The following is a 17,779-nucleotide window of genomic DNA, read 5'->3' on the forward strand; positions in this document are numbered from 1 at the left end:
CAATTTTGAGATAATTGGTCATTCAGACACCACAGTACAGATATCATTAGAGTGTATAGAATTAGAGTATCAGAACAGTAAGAGAATAATTAATGTTTCTAATGAACTATTAAATTTTCCAGGAGAGAAACTGTCTTTCATTTTTTAACATGTATTAATCTGGGGAACTGTGAAATGATTACAAGAGTGATATGTTTTTGAAAATATACTCTCTGAAAACAGCAAGAGAACCATTGCATGCACATTGGTTCATTTATACTATCCCTCTTCTAAATGAATTGTTAAGAGCCAGGGAGATTGGTAAGAGAGTATGTGTGTTGTTTTTCAAACTCCTGAGGAGATTTTAAGGCCTGTGAGAAATAAGGTTCACTACTCTTCACAGACATTATGACAAGGATGTTCAAACTCTCTTATATATTGCACAGTGGCATGAATTGAAATAATAAATTGCTCAGATAATTTGCTATAGATTCATGATAAAGACACAAAGGATGGGCTGGGGATGTGGCTGAAGTGGTAGCGTGCTCACCTGGCATGCGTTGGGCCTGGGTTCTATCCTCAGCACCACATAAAATAAAGATGTTGTGTCTGCCAAAAACTAAAAAAAAAAAAAAAAAAAAAAAAAAAATATTAAAATTCTCTTTCTCTCTCTCTCTTTAAAACAAAAAGACTCAAAGGATGTCCTTATAGAAAACAATTTCCAGATGGTTTTTAATGTTTTTATTTTCTCACTTGTAATTTTTATTTTTAATCATTTATTTTCATTGTTAATAAATCATGATGCCCCCTATGTTCTGACATTCTAGTCTAATCATCACTTTCCATGAGGAGCATACCAATTTTTTTTCAGGAATGTTCAAGGTTTTATTTCTACTGATTTAAATTTTCTGTGGAAGGAGGCACTCAACAAAACAAGAGGTCCTCATGTTCCAAGAAATGCTTTGCCCTGATTGACTATTAGTATTCTGATGATTAATAATTTAATAAAGGTACTACACATTTATATGACCTTAGTGATTAAAAAGAAGAAAAAAATTACCCAGAAAACTGTCTTGGGATTTTCACATAAAAATGTCAGTAATGCCTTAACGGCAGACATAGCAGTTTTGAATCTTCTTTTTGAAAAAGAATACTTACTGTCTCAGAAACTGTTGAGATGTTATAGATTAATTTCTGATTTATAACTGTTGGAATAGTTTAGCATAATAAAGACCCAGTTGAACTTTTCTTATGAGCTTTCAAGGACAGACACACTCCCCTTGCCCAAACAGGACATTCTAACTTTTGAACATGTATAAAATCTTAGGAGATGAGAGCAGGGGCCTGAGAAAGGAGAACTAGAGGTGCTAGTTTGTCAGGACCCAGGGAGATAAGAATATTTGACAATGGAGTGAATTAGAGCTACAGCCCCTGAAATCAGCAAGAACAATTAGTAAGAAGTTGGAACTTTCTTGAAATACCAAAGAATCCCTGAGAGGCCAATGAGGTGGTTACCATTATATTGATGTTGTAATACTTGAAAAAAATGAAGACTGTTCTTGTTCTGGAGTCAGGGTCAGTTCTCTTGTAGTATAAAAGCTTGTGCAGAAGATGGCAAAATAAAAATGTATGTACAATAATGTGGATCAGCATGTATTTGACAATATTCATATGGGGGTTGCTGTATAAATCCACTAGTTTAGTGTCATGAGGTGGTGGGAAGAGGAAACATTTCACACTCATAGAGGAAAACAGTGAAAGTTGTCAAGGTTTTTGAATGGGTCTTTGGAAGTCTGAATATTTAGCCTCTAGTTACTTCTTAGTTTTTATTTCTATAAAACTTTCCTACATTTCTATCCCCCATCTTCCTACAATGATACAGTGCCCAAATCCAAAAGTGTCAATGCTTTTCTACTAACACTTTGTTTTAACCTTCATGGAAATGAATGTGGCTTATTCCCCTATCCCCAGGGATGGATGGTTCACTGAACTAGAACTGGGGATTTAGTCTGACTAAAAATCAATTCTGCCCCAGAGTCAATTAAACTGAATAATTTTTGAAAGGACTAGGAAAACACATTCAAAATAATACTTGGTATTTGTCTCTCTATTGTATAACAATGATGAATAATTAAACTGGAAAGTTCTATGAGCTTTTTAGATGGAAACCTTATTAGATTTAAAGTATTACTAGTCATATAGTTATACTAGTAGTATAGAATGTTGGATTTTTTATTTCTTTCCCAGTCAAACTGTTCATCTACTATTGGAGCCATGGGTCCTGGAAATATTGGACCACCAAAATCAGAAGAGCTCAATGGTAAGTTATTTAATTAAGCAGTATAGATCAATATAATCAATATAAATACTTGGTAGTAGAATTAAACGGAGAGTAATACCAAAATTAGCACTTATTAAGATGACCTAACCAACAATGTATTGCATAGTTAAAAATTGCTATGAGTGTAAATTTTAAGTGTTCTCACCTCAAATATAAGTGTATGAGGGCTGGGGTTATGGCTCAGTGGTAGAACACTTGCCTAGCATATGTGAGGCACTGGGTTCAATTCTCAGCACCACATATAAGTAAATGAAAAAAATAAAGTTCCATCAATATCTAAAAAAGTATTTTTTAAAAAGGAATATAAATTTTTTTAAAAGTATATGAGGTAATGTATATGCCATTTGGCCTGGTTTAACCATTACACAATGTTTACATGCTTCAAAACATTATGCTGTATATGACCAGTATATAAAATTTTTATTTGTCAATATAAAAAAATATTTTTAAAAAAGAAGCTGGGAGTGGTGCCACACCTATAATCCCAGCCTCAGCAACTCAGCAAGGCACTAAACAAAACAGTAAGACCCTGTGACTAAATAAAATATGAAAAAGGGCTGGGGTTATAGCTCAGTGGTTAAATACTCCTGGGTTCAATCCCCAGTACCAAAAAGAATAGATAAAAAAGTAATCATGGAAATGATGAATAGCCATTTACACATAAAGATTCTGTGATATTGTTTTTACTCTACTGTGGCAGGAAGCAGTTTTCCTAATAATGCAAAATCTTTGCCTTGAATTATCCACACTGACATATTTTCTGACATGTGACTAAGAAAGTGATGTATGATTAGATAATCATTTTAATGTTTAGGGTCTCTTTCCCAAGTTGCTTAGCTTCTTCACCTTCTATTCTTCCATATTCTGGCAATTTCACACAATTCCCTAATTAATTCATTCAATAAATATTTATGAGAGCCTATTATGTGCCAGGCAGTATGATCATCTCAGAGACTGTGATCAATACTGATATCAAAATAGTCCCTGCATTGTTTGAGCTAATAGGCTTTTGGAGAAAACAATAAAACAAGTTACCACACAATTTTATCTTACATTGATACTTGTGAATTAAAGTTCATGGAATTATTTTAAAAATCACAGGTCCAGGGTTTGGGGAGGTAGCTCAGTGGCAGAGCATTTGCCTAGCATGTAGAAGTCCTGGGTTCTATCCCTAGTCCTTCAAAAAAATAACAATAATAATAATAATAATGGGTCCAAAAACTAGAATAAAGACATTTTGTAATGTTTTCCTAGCATTTTGGTGTTTACATTTTCACAGAATTGAGCTTTTCTCAAATCTTTAAAAACATGGGAAACTCTAGGAGCTGGGGTTGTGGCTCAGTGGTAGAGCACTCATCTAGCATGTGCGAGGCCCCAGGTTCAATCCTCAGTACCACATAAAAATAAATAAAATAAAGGTTTTGTATCCAACTACAACTAAAAAATATAGGAAACTCTAATTCTTTTGGTTATGATCACAGTTACCAGAAGATGGACAGAGAGAGGAAGTAAATTCATTCATTAATCTAACTAATTATGAAAGATATTATCTGAAAAAATGTTTAAAATAATGGCTAAAATGAGGTCTAAGGATATTTAAAATTTTCAGTTATTATTCAAGAGGCTGTTTGCCTTAGAGATAGTTACTACATGGCAGAGTAGTTCAAATCCAGATGTACTTCTGTGTTATTTCTGATAATGTAAGTCTAATACTCTCTAAATTTTGAGGACAATGAGTCACATGTAAAATGTTTTATATAAATTTGACCATGCTAGATAGAAGCAGATAATTTAAAAAGAATTGGCAGAATTGAAAACCTGGCAATCAAGTGAATTTCTGGGAATATTTGAAAGGACTCCATGTGCTGCACCTAATGCATGTTCCCATTGATGCCACAATAGAACAAATGTAAGCTGGATTTTTGCATACCTACTGGAGCCTGTCTACTTTTAAAATATTTTAAAGATGACATAGAAAATCAAAAGTTCTGCATGAAGGATAAGAAGTGACATATTTTCTTTAAAGCTCATGTATATGTGAGGAAAATACTGGATTAAAAAATGATCCTCATACCACTGCTTTAAGTTTCCTTGATTGATATTATTTTTAAAGTTATGTCATGCTTGCATAGAAAAGTTATTCAAGGGTTTTATGTAGTAAAACACAATACTAGGCTCACATTTCTATCTAAATAAGATTGATCATATGTTTGAATTTATCTTTTATATATGCATATAAATATTTTACATGTGATCTTGTTTGTTTCTGAAAAGGTACAGTATTTCTTTTGTATATATATTTATATGTCTTATATCTATATTTATATATACATATATATATATATATATAGATAGATAGAGAGAGAGAGAGAGAGAGAGAGAGAGAACAGACAGACAGAGAGGAACTGGGAAGACATAAAACAGCAGAATGAGAACATTAATTATCTCCAGGAAGTTAGTTTATAGATTATCTATTTTTTTGCTTATGTATTTTTCTACAATTATTATTATAATTCTACAATTTATTGGTCTATACTGATAATATTTAAGATCAGTTGTTACTAATTTAGCCTGTCTGGGCCAAAAGAGCAAGCTAGTGATTACAAATAAAAAATGTTTTACTTCAATTATCCCAAAAAGTGTGTGAAGAACACGAACCATGTTCTTCATGGAAGGAAAATAAGACACAGCTTCAGCTTTATCTTCCCTTTTTTCACAGCCATCTCTCAAACCAGTGATGAAAACAGTCAGGACATCTGGAATCCAGAAGAAGTTCCAGAAGGAGCAGAGCATGATGACATGTGGGATGTTCGAGAAATCCCAGAGTAAGTCAAGTGAAGCCAGGAATGTGTTTAGGGTTTAAGTATCATCTGATATCATTCTATTTTTGACAATTCATAACGTAACTTATTCCACACAAAATATAAAACTATAGGTACACACAGAAGGCATGTATAATTGCTTATACCACATAAAAGATAAAACAATAGGGACACATAGAAGGGCTCATATAATTGATCATTTTTCCCCTTCTAAAGCAAAAACAAATAATAAAGCATAATACCTTCCTTTCAGTTTTATCAAGCAAAAAAATGAAAAATTGTCATTTTCATTATAAATTTATATTTAATGTCAGTTTGTTGTCTAGTATAGAAGTAACACTAGGAGAAAATCACCCCATTAAATTGCAAGCATTCATACAAACCCAATTATAATACCATGTTTGTGTCAACGACCTGCTTTTAATTACTCAGTGTTTTACAATTTCAGCAAAAGGCTATGTATTCCCTTCAATTATCAATTATTATCCAGACTTACTCACTAAATATTTCAGGATTATGCTTAGTATTCAGTGTATTTTGCAAACAAAATTCAAGCCTTGTAGCCTTTTTCAATACCATCAAACTCTAGATATAAAATTTAGAATCATTATCATGAAAAAAGGCTTTCAGCTTTTTTAAAACCCTTATACTTCTAAGGAATATAAAGTATGTTTGCATATATTGATGAAATTAATTGTTAAATATAGTAAGCATTAAATATATATACATATATAAACCAAAAAACAAAAGCAATATTTGTAAAATTATAATGTACTTTATTAGTTATTAAAGACGTTTATGACAAGTGATCTGTCAACTTTTCTAATTGTGACTAAAACCTGTCTAAGTCTTTAAAAAAAAACAGTGCTTGTATCTTCTATATCAGTTTTGAAAATAGAAGCAGTAGGAGAGTGGGGGTAATTAATGGGAAAGAAGTATCCAGCTTTCAAATAAACTATGCTAAAAAATATAAACCTTTTAAAAAATCAAAGGAGATTTTAATACAACATTTCTGTCTGCATCTTAAGAATGAAAAAAGAAAATCTCAGGTTAAGCTTATACAGTGCCCACACATCCATGTGAAACTTAAGAAGTCACTCATTTGTTACATTGTCTTATGAATATCACACATCCGAATGCAGAAAAGTCCAAATTTGAATCCATTTTCACTTTTCATCCCCATGTTTGAGGTTCTCTAGATAGAACATTCATGAAAGCTTTAAATGAATAATAACTCAATTCAATATGTGATGTGAAGAACATTGCTTTTTACAATTTTTATCTGTATTTTTTTACCCAGTGCCTTGCACATGCTAGGTGAGCACTCTACCACTGAGGCACAACCCCAGCCCCAGAAAGTTATACCTTTTGAAAATAATTTCAAAATGCCCAGTGGGTAAAGAGGAAAATGGGTAACATGAACAAACTGTTCACAAAAGAAGACTTATAAGTGGCCAAATGAAAAATAATAAGGGTTTGAGCTAAGACCCTGACCTTGGGGAAAAGTATGAGGGTCTTTATTTGAGCAAGTTTGAAGGAAGGTTTTGTATATAATTAGATAAAATGGATGAGAGCATCTAAGATGATGTTAGGCTTACTAACTTGGGTGATTGAGTAAAATGGTGAATGCATTAACTGTGGTAGGGTATGTAGGTGGAGAAGAAGCAGTGAGTTTGGTGTTATATATGTAGACCCTGAAATGCCTTTGAGACATGAAGGCAAGCCTATATAGTAGGCTGTTGGAAAATTGTATCTGAAGCTCAGGATAAGAGCAGGAACTTGAGCAAATACATCTGGGAGTCATGAGCTGATGGAATGATCCTTTCTGTTTTATTTTAACCTGGCTTAACATTTGTAAATATTGGTAGACACTATAGCCTATTAAGAGACAAGTGCTCTATATCAAATATCTACTTATTTCTAGTTCTATTTAACCCCCCCCCCCCCATTCCTTTTTTATTCTTGGGCATTCCTATTTGCAAATGGTCAGAAGTTCATTCTAGTCCTCTAGACTTCCAGCTCAGAAATTTACCATTTCTTCATTAGGATAAATAAACATTAAAAAAAATAGGGGGCTGTGGCTATGGCTCAGTAGTAGCGCACTTGCCTCACATATAAATAAATATTCAGCACTACATATAAATAAATAAAATAAAGGTCTACCAACAACTAAAATTTAAAAAAAAAAAAACCCTAAATTTTAGGGCAGGAGGTATTGCTAAGTGACAGAGTATTTGCCTAGTATGCATGAGGCCCTGGGTTCAATCATCAGCACTAAATTTAAGAGGAAGAGCCCAAATTTAAGAGGAAGGAAAGATTTGTGAATTGCCTTTGTGGGATAAAATAACAGGAAAATCCTTCATTGAACTAAGAATTCTGTACGATCGGTTTCTATATGCCATAGTGTAGCTGTGCCGATTTACCAGTGTGGGACTATGGAAATAGAAAAGACCATAAAAATCATTTAGTTTTCACCCACCCTTACCATGAATCATACAAGCAAAGAAGCCAAGACCTTATGAATTTGTAACTTGACTAAGGTCACACAGTTAACAGAGACAATATGAAACCTGGATTTTCTAACTTTACTTTGTGGTTAAAAATTAGCAGAGGTGGGTTTCTGTTTATCCATCAATATGGGCTCAGTGTTTTCTGAGCCATTGTATTCTATGAATGGACCGTTTTTGATCTTCTACTTTTAATCTTATTATAATATTATTAGAAATTCCCCCAATCCATTTTATCCATATAGTTCCAAAAGAGTTAAGGTTTATTTTAGAAAATAAGCATGTACAAAATAATAATCCTGCTTTTTAGAGTCTGGTATTTTTTAATGTGTTTCTAGACTTCTCCTCCTTTTTGTTCTACTAGTAAAAAGCAAGCATTTTATTTAGTCCTTTTACTTTTTGTAATAGCATATCCTCATATGTTTCTAGTTTTCTGCTTTGTGACAGGAAATTGCTCTTTCATTTGAGTCCCTATCATAATTGACTTTTTTTCAGGTATGAGATTATATTCAAACAGCAGGTGGGAACTGAGGATATATATCTAGGATTGACAAGAAAGGATTCTTCAACAGCATGTTGTCAGGAGCTCATGGTAAGCCTCTCATCCTTTTTCCCATTGTCTGTATGACCATTACAGCTGAATTGACTGACTGTTATATATATAACATTGTAGGCAATGATATAAATTCTTCATAGTTGTTACCATGTTTCAGGCACAAGGGGAATAATGGGACAGACAGTTTAAAATTGGTGACATTTACAAAACCAATGAAGTTTACACATGTTGGATAAGATTTACAAACAAACATAGTAAAATCATATGATACAATACATGATTACTACAGGTCGTCCTACTAAAACCATGCAGTCTGATTGTACTGAATATTCTTTCATCTTACTGCTGTCACATGCATACTGACTGATTGGTTATTACCTTTTGATGCTGACAGGCAATCAGAATGAAATATCACCTACCCTGTATCAGTTTACCTCTAAACATCTGATTTAAACTACTAAGAAGATGTCTAAAATGTTGCTTCACTCCCTTATTTGAATGACACTACAGCATGTTGGGGAGCATCCAAGTTGCTGTTTCCATATAATAACCATAATAATACCAGCAAAATCATTAGTACCACCTTACTTCTGCTTATTTGATCCTCCTAATGATCTTATTGAAAAGTCTGGGCCTGATCTAGAGTGTAGAATTAGACTTATTTTGGCAGCAAACATAAGTATTTCTGTTGTTAAGTCATTTTTGAGGTAGGGGATATCCTTCTATCTTTGTTCCTCCTCTCTTAGAATACATTATAGAATACTGAGGTGCCCATAGAAGATGCTTAATATTGTTTTTCCTTAAGCAAATGATAAATGGAATCTCTCTTTGGCATGAACTTCAAGTTTTCTCTTATTAGCAAAATCTAAGATATTCAATTGAATCAAGTAAAATAATGGGAATAGTGACTTTAAGTACCTCAGGAGATTTTTCAAACTCTAATGAGTTAAGATTTCAAGTGATCTTGAAGTAATTAGTTCTCAGGGTTTTACCAGTAATATTCAAATTCCTCTCTCCTAAATTACTATAAAATTATGTTTTTGATGTCTAGTGTTGGGGATTGCTCTAAGCTCTGGAGAAATTCTAGGCCCAAAATAAATAAATCTGTTGTGAGACTTTCCATTTCTCTCATGCAAATTACTACTACTAGTTTTAATAATAAAGGTATCTTGAATAATGAATCTTGGAAACTAAATCACACCTCATAATAGGAATATACAGTTTATGTAAAACTCAATAAGTATATGCAGAAGAACTGATCCTTCCCTCTAATGAATTTATAATTGACCAAAGAGACAAAGCTAACATAAATGAACTAATTTTATTATTAACAAACTCATTGAAAGTCAATTGTAAATCTACTAGGAGTTCAGAGAGTTTGGATAAGGCATGGACACCACTCATTGAAGGACAGCAGGAAATAAAACATTTGTTGGTGCTATAGCACTTTATCACTTGTATATCATTCTTTTCCTCTTTCCTTTCTTACTCTTATTTCTTTATTTATTCAACTTTTTTTTGTGTTGCTTGGGACCAAACCCAAGACCTTGTGCAGGCTAGGCAAGTGCTTTACATCCCCATTTATTCAATTTTTAAATACTTAGTGAACACTACTACATACTAAACACTGTCCTAAGTACCAAAATACAAGATAAATAAGAAATGGTCCATTTCCTCAAGGAATTTACAGTAAAGGAGGTAGAGCCCCATAAATAATTTCAGTTCAGTTTTGTAAGTACATATGAAGAGGTATATTCAGGTACAAAGTGATATAAAACATAAAGGGATCAACCAGCTCCATTTGGTTGGATCAGATTTCTATAGTAGACAACATTCCAAGGGAGTTATAAGCAGAATAGGTAAAAGCACATGGAAAGGTATCTAGGCATGAAATAGCATGTTATATTTGTGTAAGTAATGAGTACAAGAAGAATTAGGAATAAGTGTGGGTAATGGCATACTGGTAAGCTTATTCTCAAAAAAAAATTTAAAACCCTGATTTGGGTTCACGGTATGTAGGTCAGAGGTAGAGCACTTGCCTAGCATGTTCAAGGTCCTGGATTTGATCACCAGCACTAAAAAAATAAATAAAGCCTGATTTGTAGTTTGAATTTTATCCTGTAGGCTCATTTTTTAATTTTTTTTAAGTTGTAGTCGGACACAATACCTTTATTTTATTTATTTACTTTTTATATGGTGCTGAAGATTGAACCTAGGGCCTTGCAAGTGCTAGGAGAGCACTGTCCCGCTGAGCCACAACCCCAGCCCCCCTGTAGGCTTATTGATGGTGCTATTTACCATCATTGCTTAACCCTATTGGTAAGACATAGATTGTTGACCCCATTTCAAGTGTTTATTGCTCAAACTTATATGATTATTATTCCTATTGATAATATAGTGTTTTCTTGAATTCAAGACATCATCAAATTATAAATGTGCCATTTATTTATTACTTATTTTATTTTTTTATTTGTATTTATTTTATACTGGAGATTTAACTCAGGGGTGGTTTATCACTGAGCTACATCCCCAGCCCTTTTTATTTTTTATTTGGAGACAGGATCTCACTAAGTTGCTTAGTGCTTTGGTAAGTTTCTGAGGCTGGCTTTAAATTTTCAGTCCTCCAGCTTCAGCCTCCTGAGCCACTGGGATTAAAGGTGTGTGCCACTATTCCTAGCTAAATGTGCCATTTATTTATAATAATGTTTGAGAGGAGAATAAGCACAATACCACATTAAGTGTATGCATTATGTGATGCATGTCAATATCAAAAACATGAAAATGTGGGAAAATTGCACCTTACATTGGTTAAATATTTTATTTGGGTCTTGGATCTGGTCTGTATGTAACAATTCAATCAAGAGACTTTAATAAGAATACCGTTGCTTACACCCTTGCTTATGCTGAGGAAGGTAATAGAAATACAATGTGTTTAAGTACAAGAAGTGATTTGAACTTTATAAATTCATAAGCCACCCTTTCCTTTACCTGCCCCAGATTCCAAACAAGAATGCAAATTTTATGGACCTTAAATCAAACTGATAATCCTAAACAAAGTTTTGAATTAACAATATGTGTATCTTCAGCAAACTTCTAACCTCAAACCCAAGAAGATTCCATATCCAAATTCTACCTGTACTCTTGTTATTCTCTGTTGCTTTACTCCTAAATTTGTAGCTACCTAGTCTCCCTGGTCTTAATCTACATGTAGGTATTTTCACGCTAGAATTAAATCTGTGCTTTACAAATTTGTTGCTGTTGTTGTTTTACCAATATGCCTTTTCTACAAATAAAATTTTATGAGAAAACTCCACATGTAAAACATATACAAGTACTATCACTTTGGGGAAATAAAAAGTACTACCACCCATGAGATATATCTTATGATAACAGCAGAGGCTCCTTGAAACAAAGTTAGAAGAATGCTGATTTAGTTTCTTCTGATATTATAGTTTAGAAACTAATGTTAGGCTTACAAGGTGTCAAATACTCATATAATTAAGGGAAGAATAATAAGAGAGCTAGAGGGCTTCTTCTGTGTAGGTGACATGTATGCTTTTTTTACACCTCATGAATAGTAGGAGGCTTTTACCTTGTATTTTCTTGTCCTTTTCATCCTTTGTCTGTATTCTCCATCCTTCCTCACAAGTCTCCCACTGTGAAGGGTTTGATATATATCCTTGACAGTATATCTTCAAATACATATGTATCATTGTTTGCTATAAATATTTAATTCAGAAAATACTTATGGAACACTTACCATGTGACAAATGCTATATACCAGGTGCTAGTATTACAAAATAGACAAGGTTTCCTTCTTTCTAGGAGCTTATTGTCAAGATATTAAGCCACCTATAAGCAGCAATGCAGTGGTAACTATCAGGTGGACTTGCCAGATTTTCACTGATTGATCTAATAAGGAAACAATAACCCCAAAAGAAAATAGATCATTACTTACACAACATTAGCACAACTTGTATAGTGTCAGCTCCTCATATGCCTTTTCCCACAAGAGGATATCAAACCAAATGGCAAGTAACAGGATCAGTGGGACAGTCTACAGCTGAAAAGCCAACTCTAGCCTCCAATTAGCTGTTTTATAGTCTTCATCTATGGCTCAGGGGAGTGAGGTAGGAAGTTATATGCCTTTCTGGAACTGGGGAGTAGAATGAGAAACTGTCTCACAGAAGCTTCCTGCAAAATACAGAGCCTCCCACAATGAAGAGAGTCAGATAAGAAACAGCATTAAGGTAGTTCTTCAAAGACTGCCTATCTTTCCATATTCCGGGAGGATCACAGGATGTTCTGCCAAGAGCTGGGTCACACTCTAGTTGAACCTATGTGGTCTATGTGCAAAATCATTAGAGTCCCAAAATGGAGCCATTTCCCTATATTTATACAATATGAAAATACATTTTTGTCCTGGTTATTTTCACTTAATATGATATATAAATAATAATGATGATGATAATAATAGCAAGCACTTTGTTTAACATATATTATGTGCTAAGCATTTCTCTAAGAATTTTATACATATACTCACTAATCACCACACCAACCTTATGAAATAGATGTTATTATTACCCCTATTTTATAGATGTTACTGAAGTACAACCACATTAAGGTCACACTTGTAGATTTTGATAGATTTGAGCCCAGGCTATTTGAATTCAATGGAAAATTATGTAAAATGATATGAATGAAAAGAAGGGGAAGTCCAAGCTGACTTAGCAACAGAAGTAGCATTTCACTAGAATATTTGAAGAACCCATAAGAGTTCAGGCAGCAAAGGGTCAAAAGTTCTCCAAACAAGTGAACAGTATGAGCAAAGAGAGTGCTATGAAAGTAGATAGTATGTTTTAAAAACTATTTGTGATATTTCTGGAGCCCTTGAATTCACTGGCATAAAATAATATAGAAGATAGAATAAGTGACTTAGGGCTAGTTGTGAAACCCTTTGAATGCTGTATCATGTGCTATGGACTGAACTGGGTCCCACCAAAATTCATATGCTGAAGCTATAAACTCCCAATATGATGCAATATAAAGATAGGGTCTTAGAGAAATACTTAAGTTTATATGAAGTCATGAGGAAGGTTTACATGAGATCATGAGGTAGCACCCTCATGATTAGTGGCCTGATAAAAAACAACAGAGAGCTTGTTTACTCTCTTCCCACCATATGAGGACACAAGGAATCCCCAGCCATGTACAAGTCAGGAAGAGGATCGTCACTAAACCCAACCATGTTAGCATTCGATCCAGGCTCCAGAACTACAAACAATTTTTTTTCTATTGTTTAAGCTATTTAGTGTATGATGTTTTGTTAGGGAAGCTCAAGAAGAGAAAACACCATGAAATTTGGACTTTATTTTCTGCATATTAGTGTTAGTAAATATTTTTAAGTGGGTGAGTTATGTGGCTGTGGTGGTACATGCCTGTAATCCCAATAACTTGGGAGGCTGAGGCAGGAGGATTGCAAGTCTCACTTGCAATTTAGTGAGACTCTGTCTCAAAATTAAAAAAAAAATTAAAAGGGCTGGGGATGTCACTCAGTGGTAGAATACCCCTAGGTTTAATTCCCAGTACTGAATTAAAAGAATAAAAATTTAAAAATAAAGTGGGTAAGTTAAATGATTGCATGCATATTTCAGAACAACTCTGGTGGCAGTGTGAACATAGAATTTAGTGGTGATTGTGATAGAAGATAAATCTGAGTTTGGGAAAACTGATGGTAGGCAACTGCACTTAGTTCAAGTGAAAGAAGTAAGAATAGACTGTGCCAATGGGGATGGAGATAAAAGAATGTCTTCAGTAAATATTTTATTATTAATATTGATAGAACTTTGAAAGTGATTGAATGAGATATGTAAAGGAAACAAGAGTTAGGTTTCTAGTCCAGGTGACTAAGTGAATAATGATGGCTTTAATTAAGATATAGGAATATAATATGGCTATCTCTAACTGGTTGACTTAGAGATGTTCTTTTTTTTTCATTTTAATCTTTTGAATTTTTTCAGTTTTTAATTACCATCAATTACTTTCAGGACAGTAAGCAGTCAAAGGGTGGTTTTCTTTGTGTGTTGTGGGGGTGGGGTATGGAATGCAAAAAGAAGACAAAGTTCTAAGAGAAAGATTTTAATTTTGGGTTATATTAGGTTGAAGTACCTGTGGGAAATTTTGTTGAGAGTATCCAGGAGGCTGTTAGAAATACAAATCTATGTGGAACTCAAGAAGAAGAAAGAGACTGGAGGTGTTGATTTTCAAAGTTGATGGTGTTTGTTTCTGCAGGTGTTAGAATCTACTACCACTGAATGCCTGATTTCCATCAGGATTGGAACAAAGTTGATGTGATTTTCAGTAGTGTGCATGTGTGTGTGTGTGTGTGTGCGTGCGCGCATGCATATGTTCTGCATTCACATATGAGTATGTTTTGGGAGGGGTGTTGAGAGGGATACTATGAAACTTAAAGGAATTAGCTAATTAGGGACACAAAAGGGGGCCAGTGAGATAAAACCAACAATCAGAGACAGTTCAAAACAGACATTATAAGTTCTTACAGTTCTACAGTCAGGTATTAATTTAATATAAAAAAACAAGGGGGATTGGATCAGTGAGGCTGGGATTGTGGCATAGTTTTGGAGGTACTAACAAAGATGAGGGAGAAGTAAAAAGTCCATCATAGAAACAAGGTAAGAAAGTGCAAACCTGTCTATTCTTGAGGACAGGACTGATTGAGACACTGGACTCTTGGGTGCCAATTAAGGCATATGGAAAAAGGAACTATATCAAAGATACATAGGAAAATAGCCTGACTTCTCCACAGGAGTGTTTATGGCAGGAAGTGGGGTAGGTACATTGGGGATATAGGTCAGTGGATTCCCATTTTCACTCAGGGATGTCGAACAACAAACTATCTCTAAAATTCAAAACTGAGTGGGACTAGAGTTATTGTTATTTTATTGAGTATATTGCCAATTATTCTATTCGAGGAGAAGGGAAAAGTAGCCTGCAAATAAATTTTTTTGAAGGTTTTAGTTTTTTTTATTGGTTGTTCAAAACATTACAAAGCTCTTGACATATCATATTTCATACATTTGATTCAAGTGGGTTATGAATGGATGCATAATATTTTTGTGCTCCTATTCTGAGGGATCTATATTGATAAGAGGACATTCTGATGTGACCTAATGAGCAAGCTGTTAAGCCTGGTTATTTTTAGTTTTTATTGTCACCACCTCCCTAGGAAATGAGTCTTGTTCCCATCCCTAAATCTTACTGAGAACAGGATCAGAGTCAGGGATAGGATAGAAGTCAGTCACCATCTAACAGACCCAGTGAGGAATCACGTGTTTATCACATGTATTTATCTCAGAAAGGGCTATCAATCATTCTTGGCAAAGTGTCTGCTCATCCTCTGAGAATTCACTTTTTCTTGAATGGTCTGCTCCTCAAATCATGATTTGTCTCCTAAGGTTAAAACATTCATATTCATTTACTTTTAATGAATAAGTAGATTTGACTGCTTGATAAATAAATGGAATCTCTTTTTCCATTTAAAATTCTAGAGGATAGATACCTGCTTTATTTTGTTTTCTTTTGTTAGGCTTCCTGATTATGCTGACCTTGTTTGATCTGTTATATATCAGACTGTGTGGTAAGGAGAAGGATATTTGTGATGTATTGTGATTATCAGCTGCAAGGCAGCACAGTCAAACTTCAGTTCAATTTCTAATAATTCTCAAACATATAGACATTTATAGCTTATAGTATTCCTTCACAATGATGGTAGTAGTGGGAGTGAGGAACTAATGTCTCCTTAAAAGTTAATTTAGGGGGCTGGGGTTGTGGCTCAGCAGTAGAGCGCTTGCCTAGCACTTGCGAGCCCTGGGTTCGATCCTCAGACCACATAAAAATAAATAAAGGTATTGTGTCCAACTGCAACTAAAATTAAATATTTAAAAAAAGTTAATTTAGGGCTGGGGATGTAGCTCAGTGTTAGTGCACTTGCCTAGCATGTGTGAACTTTGGGTTCAAGGGTTCAATCCTCAGTACCACAAAAATAGAGCTAATCTAATTGTATAGAATTAAGGTATTTCTAGTTGTGAAAATAATATCTATTTAAAACATTAATACCACAATTAGAAGAGTTGAAAATAAAAGTCCCCTATAGTGAAATACAGAGAAATTGAGAGATAGACTTAAAATTAGGAAAGAAATTAGGGTATACATATTACTTGGTAATAAAAATCAGTAATATCACATTTTGATGATGTCACCTTGAGGATGTTTAATCAAAATATCTAGACTACATGTTCCAGAATCATTGAGCTGGAACTGGCAAAAACTTTTAATTCAATGCAAGGGGTTTTATAGGTTGACCTTGGAAAATACCAATATTTGATGGATGAACAAAGGAGGATACATGGAATATAAAAATCTGATGTTATAGAAGTTGAGAGTAGCAGCGTTTGAAGAGAGTTGGGATAGGGAGGAATGAGTGGATCTAAATTATAGATAGATAAGAGCAAGAAGTTCTTGTGTATGATTATACAGTAGGGTGACTATAGATAACAATAATGATCAGTATATTTCAAAAAGCTAGAAGAAATGATTTTGAATTTTTTTACCAAAAAGATAATGTTTGAGGAAATAGATAATGTATTAACCTGATTTAAACATTACTCAATGTATACATGCAATGAAACATCACATGGCACCCCAATGTTATGTATAATTTTTATGGTTTTATATATCAGTTGCAAAAATAAATTTAAGAGTTAAAAAAAAGAAAAGGATCTGAGAAGGATTCTCAGAGATGGGAGGGAAACCACAATAGTGTCTAATGCTGTAACAAAAGTAAAGCCAGGATTAGGATGCAGAAGGAACTTCTAGATTTGTCAATCAAGTATTCAGTGTTCTTTGGAAGAGAGAAACTTCAGCGTCATGGCTAATGTGGATTGAAGAAAGTTGGAAAAATGAAGAGGAAGTGAAGAAGGGAAGGCAGCAAATATGGATTGTCTTTTGAAGAGTTAAGCAGTGTAAAAAAGGAGAGAGATATAGGTATTGAGGAAGAGGCACAATTTAGAGAGTTAAAAAAATTTTTTTTAGTTATAGATGGATACAATATATTTTATTTATTTATTTTTTTTTATGTGGCACTAAGAATCAAACCCCGTTCCTCACACATGCTAGGCAAGTTCTTTAACACTGGGCTACAACCCCAGCCCCAGTTTAGGGAGTTTTTCTTAGGAGAGTTTTAAGTATACTTTTCAGCTTATGACAAAGATCCATTTGTGTAATATTTATTTAGTTCCTATGGTGTGTCACTGGTGCTAATGATCAAAGAGTAAAAAAAATTAGTCATGGTATGAGTCCCTGGGGACATTTAGAAAAGGGTGAAGGCATTTTCAGTTGTCACAATGATTGCAGAATATTATTGTCATTTAGTACTCAGGGGCCAGCCTTGCCACAGAAGGGATCATCTTGAAAAGTGAAGAATTGTTCTATAAAAAAATGCCAATATTGCTTCTTTCTAGTTTAGAAACACTGATTAGAAAAAAAGAGTATGAGA

At 33.9% G+C, this 17,779-nt stretch overlaps 1 protein-coding gene across 1 annotated transcript in view; it reads left to right on the forward strand.

Moving 5' to 3' along the window:
• Dnaaf6 (dynein axonemal assembly factor 6) overlaps window positions 1-17,779 on the forward strand; it is a 42,264-nt gene that overhangs the window by 13,681 nt on the left and 10,804 nt on the right. The window contains exons 3-5 of the mRNA XM_077107481.1: window positions 2,227-2,299; window positions 5,040-5,145; window positions 8,145-8,241. Of these exons, the coding sequence (XP_076963596.1) occupies window positions 2,227-2,299; window positions 5,040-5,145; window positions 8,145-8,241 (276 nt within the window). The remainder of the gene's footprint in view (window positions 1-2,226; window positions 2,300-5,039; window positions 5,146-8,144; window positions 8,242-17,779) is intronic.

The sequence above is a fragment of the Callospermophilus lateralis genome, chromosome X (assembly GCF_048772815.1).
Source record: "Callospermophilus lateralis isolate mCalLat2 chromosome X, mCalLat2.hap1, whole genome shotgun sequence".
Taxonomy (NCBI): domain Eukaryota; kingdom Metazoa; phylum Chordata; class Mammalia; order Rodentia; family Sciuridae; genus Callospermophilus; species Callospermophilus lateralis.